The sequence below is a fragment of the Dromiciops gliroides genome, chromosome 3 (genome assembly GCF_019393635.1).
Source record: "Dromiciops gliroides isolate mDroGli1 chromosome 3, mDroGli1.pri, whole genome shotgun sequence".
Lineage (NCBI taxonomy): Eukaryota > Metazoa > Chordata > Mammalia > Microbiotheria > Microbiotheriidae > Dromiciops > Dromiciops gliroides.
Window position 1 is genome coordinate 421,309,592 of NC_057863.1, and position 6,099 is coordinate 421,315,690.

Below are 6,099 nucleotides of genomic sequence, written 5' to 3' on the forward strand. Positions count from 1 at the left end.
TGGGGTATTTATGATTGGAAAAAAGATAATTTTGACTAATAAAACAATTTCTAAAATTCAAACAAAAATAACAAAACTTTTGTCAAAGAAGTTCGGGTTAGCCAATAATATATGTCTATCAAAGTGTAAAACGTATGCCTAAAAATGTTTGGGTGATTTTTTTTCCTTTAACTTTCATAGGGCATAGAAGTCTTGTCCCCATTGATGGAGTAAGGAACTCTGAAAAGTTACTAATATATTGAAAACCACTATTATTCCAGAATTACAGAAATTCTTAGATGGAGATGCATTAAAATGACCTTGCATCATTCTACAAATTGTGAAAAATTGAGAGACTTATCTAAGAGTTTGAGATAAACCATTTTTTGTTTGTTTGTTTGTGGTGAGGCAATTGGGGTTAAGTGACATGCCCCGAGTCACACAGCTAGCAATTGTTAAATGTCTGAGGCCAGATTTGAACTCAGGTCCTCAGTGCTCTATCCACTGCACCACCTAGCTGCCCTGAAATAAACTGTTTTAAAGGCCTGAGGACTCAACTGATTTAAACTTCTCTGAGAACCTATGGGCTATATAATCAGGGCTTTTCTTTGAATAAAGTTTGTTCATCAAAAGATTAGGTAGCTCTCTCCAGGCATCCTAGTGTGAGTGACATGTCTTTAAACCCTGCATGCAATCCCTGAAGCACCTTCGAGATGCCCAGGGAAGACAGGACTACCTGGAAGTCAAATTACTTCCTCGAGATCCTCCAACTTTTGGATGATTATCCAAAATGTTTCATTGTGGGAGCAGACAATGTGGGCTCCAAGCAGATGCAGCAGATCCAGATGTCTCTTCATGGGAAGGCTGTAGTGTTAATAGGAAAAAAACACCATGATGCGCAAAGCCATTTGTGGGCATCTGGAGAACAACCCTGCCCTAGAGAAACTGCTGCCTCATATCCATGGGAATGTGGGCTTTATGTTCACCAAGGAAGACCTGAAAGATATCAGGGATATGCTTCTGGCCAATAAGGTGCCAGCTGCTGCCTGTGGTGGTGCCATCGCCCCGTGTGATGTCACTATGCCAGCCCAGAACACTGGTCTGGGGCCCGAGAAGAATTCCTTCTTCCAGGCTCTGGCTATCACCACCAAGATTTCCAGGGTCACCATTGAAATTTTGAGTGACATGCAGCTGATTAAGACTGGAGAAAAAGTGGGCACCTGCAAGGCCACCTTGTTGAACATGCTGACCATCTCCCCATTCTCCTTTGGGTTGATCATTCAGCAGGTGTTTGCCAATGGTAGCATCTACAACCTTGAAGTGCTGGACATCAGGGAGGAGACTCTGCACCTTCAGTTCTTAGAGGGTGTTCCCAACGTTGCCAGTGTCTATCTGCAGATTGGCTACCCAACTGTTACATCAGTTCCCCACTCCATCATCAATGGATGCAAGCAGGTCTTGGCTGTAGTTGTGGAGACTGACTACACCTTCCCACCTGCTGAAAAGGTGAAGGCCTTTCTGGCTGACCCTTCAGCATTTGCTGTGGCCGCCCCTGCGGCTGCTGCTCCAGCAAAGGTGGAAGCTAAGGAAGAGTCAGGGGAGTCTGATGAAGATATGGGATTTGGTCTGTTTGATTAGCCTGTGGAAAACAACTATTTCAGCCAGTTTATTTGTGAAACAAAGAAATAAAAGTGCTCATTTCTCTGAAAAAAAAAAAAAGATTAGGCACACAGTGCCAAATAATGTATAACAAGTAATTGCAAAGAAAACAATGCATAGTAAAAAAAATTAAATGTAAAACATTTTAACATTTTTTGTATATAAAATAAAGTTAATTGTTTTATTTTGCAAAGCAATTCCTACCTGGAGTAGGAAGATGAACTAGATGACTTTTAGGGTCTCTCTACCAACCTTACATTTTATATGTATTAATATTGGAAATGAAAGTGTACCATATAATGTCACTTTTCTCTTGTTGGCATAACCCCTTGATTTATGTGAATTTACTTTTCCACCAGATAATCAGGTTCTGATTTACAGGAATATCCAAATTCTTAAGTAATCATTTCTTTTTTAGTTTATACCCATAATTTTTGAAATTTTAATTAAACAATAGTTTGGAACACTATTTGAAAAAGAAAAACAACAGATTGTTTGGGTGGCTGAAAAAATCAATTTACTAAAAAGCAAAAGAGGTAGACTTTATGACTAGAAAAAGAACTTCCTTTGAAATAAATGTTTTCAACAGAAGGAACAAAAAACAAAAGAGGCTTTCTATAAGGAAAAGAAAAATGAACAAATTCTATTAAAACAATTAGACAAAAAGCATGCCCCCAAAACCTAAAAAATACTGGAGAATGAAGCAAGAAAACTAATTAGAGTTTAGGCTGTTCTAGACAAGTGACTGAAAATGACATTCACTTAAAATGAATTGTAATAAATGATTTAAAACATTAACCAAACAAAAAAATTGAATGGTTAAAAGTATAAAATCATGGAATTGACTGTATGGGGGCAAAGAATATGAACGTTTTTGTACTACTGATGTTTTTCATTAATACTTTTGAATCTGTTTCCTACAAAGATTTACTGAGCTACATATTAGAAGTGTATGTTTCCGATTCCACTAGGATTTGGTTGCTGACAGAAAATGGTTGGAGGGCAGGGGCTGTCAAAAGAAACAAAAGAAACTTCAGGGAGGGACCAGCTGCACTCAGACAGCCATAGGCATAAGCACACCCAAGCACAGACCAACTAAGCCTGGCAAGTTGAGAAAACTCTTCTAACTTCATATCCAATTTCTTACCTGGGACCAAACTACCCCACTTCTTGTCAAGCTTCTGACCTTTTCTCTTGCAGGCCCTTTCAGGGACCTGGTTTTTCATAGTTTTGACCTAATTCTCACCTCTCACTTTTCATCTTCCCCATTAATAGGTGCTTAAGATTTTTTAAAGTTCATAAGGATTGTGGATATTATGGTCCAATTCCTTCTCTTAAAAAATAAAGAAGAGGCCCAGATTAGTTATCTGACTTGTTCAAAATCATAAGATCTAAAAATGACAGTGAGGATTTGAATTAAAGTATTCTGACTCCAAATCCAGGGCTCTGTCCACTCATGCTTCCTTTACTGACATCCTACCATTGGATTGCATTTGGATATTAAAACCAAAGCCAGAATAAGAGTTGAAAGGTTTACAAATTTGTTTGATTATCTTCAATGAGTAAACAAAGTCATGCTGCAAGGAAATTCAACACTTGATCTTTGATTCCTGTGAGGACCTTCTTCACTATAGCACCCCATTCCCGTCTCCAGTCTATTCTCCAAGTTATCGAGATTTTAATTAGTACCTTTGTCTTGACTCCATCTCCCACATGAATTCTTTCTTGATACCACTCCCCTTCCTACAGCTATGAGTGCTTCTCTTCATATTTATTTTGAAAATATTTTATAAATACTTACATATCTACATGCTATTTGCCCCAGTGGAAAGTAAGTTTTGTGAGGCCAGGGGTTATTTCATTCCATATTCTTTACCCACAACTTGTGTATCACAGTGACATATAATGGCATTGAATAAATGCTTATTGCTTGAATTATTGAATGGGTGCATGATCCAACTGTGGCTGAGAGGAAAAGTACATGAACTATTTTAAGCCATGAGTTCATTTATAATAAAGACTAGTTTTGAGTATTTTAAATAACAGAAAAAAAGGTTTTTCTCTGTATTGAAAAAAAAAAAGCCTGGTAAAGTGGATAGGGAGCTGGATTTGATGTAGGAAGATCTGCTTTCAAATAATAGAATCACATATTTGAAGCTGGATAGGAGCTTAAAAGTTATCTAGTTCAACTCATAGATGAGGAAACTGAGGCTGAATGAAATTAAATGACCTTCCATGGGAATATGGCTAGTCAGACAAAATTCAAACTTGGGTCTTCCTGACTTTAGGTCAGATGCTCCATTCACTTTGATATCTAGCTGCTCACATGTAATCCTCCCATCATATAACTGGAGATCCTATTTAAAAAAAAATAATTCTTGATGAAAAAATTCCATAATGTCTCCTACTAATCTATTATAATATTTAACTCTTATAGTTATTTAGCTTTAAATGCATTTTCTCATTGAATTGTCTTGCTTTGTTACAGGGGACATAAGTTTTATTACTCCCTCTTTTGGCAGTTACAGATTACACTCTACCTTTCATTCTGAAAGAAGATTCCTGTCTCCTTTCTTTTAAGCTTAAACCCTTTTAATTCCTCTTCACTGTTCCTTTTCATAGTATGAATCCTTCTGTTTGATATTAAAGCTGTTTCAAATGTCTTTCATTGGCCCTATACTGATAAAATGTCCACGTCTCAGAGTCCTAGCTGTTTGATAAGAGAAATCAACTTCTCTCACTGATTCAATTTCACATAGGGCAAAAAACATGTAGAAACAAATAGTACAGAATACTTAGATACACATTCTAATATGGGCATGGAGTTAGGCTTATATTTTACTCTATCTGCAATGCAACTTTTGTGCATAAATAATTATATTTTCTTGAATGTCTCAGTTTGCCTGCCACCACAATACATGAACAGAACAAAGTAGTTCTTACTTGCATCATTAGTCTTCATTCAGGTGTGTTTTTTCCCCACAGGTAATGTTTCAGACATTTAAGAAAAACCTGTTTCCATTTTTCCACTCTCAAAAATCAATATGGGGTGGGGGGGCAGCTAGGTGGCACAGTGGATAAAGCACCAGCCCTGGATTCAGGAGGACCTGAGTTCAAATCCAGCCTCAGACACTTGACACTTAACTGGGCAAGTCACTTAACCCTCATTGTCCCACACACAAAAAAACAATCAAGATGGGTAGAGATCGATCCACTGATTTGCAGAACAAGGAGAAAGTGGAAGTTCAAAATATAGTCATTGTCTCTGGCCTAGAAAGGTAATTGGTGTAGGAATTGGATTTTTCAACTGTTTAAATGGATGATAAATGTTTTGGTCATTACTTCTTTTGTTTATAGGATGAGGATATATATACAGGCAATTTTTCAGTAGGATGCAAATCTATACTATCTTAAAGGAATCTTTGCTTTTGCTCTGTGAGATATATGAGCATGGAAAAGGTACTGCTCAGTAATAAAGCACATTTTGTATATTTTAAGAGCATGCTTTATTCAATGTTTAATCTTTGGCCATGAAAAAGGAATTTTACCCAAATAACTATGCAATAATTATTTTGAATGTAAAAATAAAATAAGAGGAAGGACCTAATATATTTTGGTTAATCATTTTGGTGACCAAAAATATTAAATAAAAGGCTATTTCTAAATTTTCAATTTTGTGATTTCATTGTTTTCACAACTTTCCTAAAAACAGGCATGGAATTAAAAATATTTTCCTCAGTATATGTTTTAATAGAAGTAAATGTCATCATTTTGACATCGCTCTTATCATCATCAAATCATAACTGTTTTCAAAAGATAGGCATTTATAATATTAGTATTATCTTTAGTTAGGGTATAGTTATATTGTAAAAGATGAATGTGATGAAAGAGCATGGCACCCTAAGAAATGATGAATATGAAGACTATAGAGAATCATAAGATGATTTATATGAAGTGGTAAAGGTAAAATAAGCAGAATCAGGAAAATATATATATGAACTATAACAATATAATTGGAAAGAATGAAAATTTTAAAAAGAAAATTAACACTAATTCTAATGACAAGCGTGGCTCCAATGAAGGCATGAGGAAATGTATCTCTTTCCATTCTTTGGAGAGTTGGAGAATATAGGTATGGAACATTGCATTTATTGTTAAATGACTTAGGTTAGTTCTGAGGAACTGTTTTTATTCTTCCTTTTTTTTTCTTTTTTTATCCTTTGTTATAAAAGATGGCTTTCTTGGGAAAGTAGGTGTAGTTGGGATATATTTGAGGATGTAGATGACATAAAACATGAATTTAAAGAAAAAATAATGTTATTTAAGTTAGAGTACTCAAAATTCATTACTTAAGTATTGGGTTTTCATCATGTCATAAAGATCAAGTGTAGTTTCGTGTGGAACTTGCTTAATTAAATTGAATAAAACAAAGACAGGTGAGAATAACTTGAAGCAAACATC

At 35.6% G+C, this 6,099-nt stretch overlaps 1 protein-coding gene across 1 annotated transcript; it reads left to right on the forward strand.

Annotated features, from left to right (window-relative positions):
• Positions 1-692: 692 nt before the first annotated feature.
• On the forward strand, positions 693-1,617 carry LOC122749747 (60S acidic ribosomal protein P0-like). The gene is given in 2 exon segments (XM_043996244.1): positions 693-860; positions 862-1,617. Coding segments are annotated over 2 exon segments (924 nt in total).
• The last annotated feature ends 4,482 nt before the right edge of the window (positions 1,618-6,099 follow it).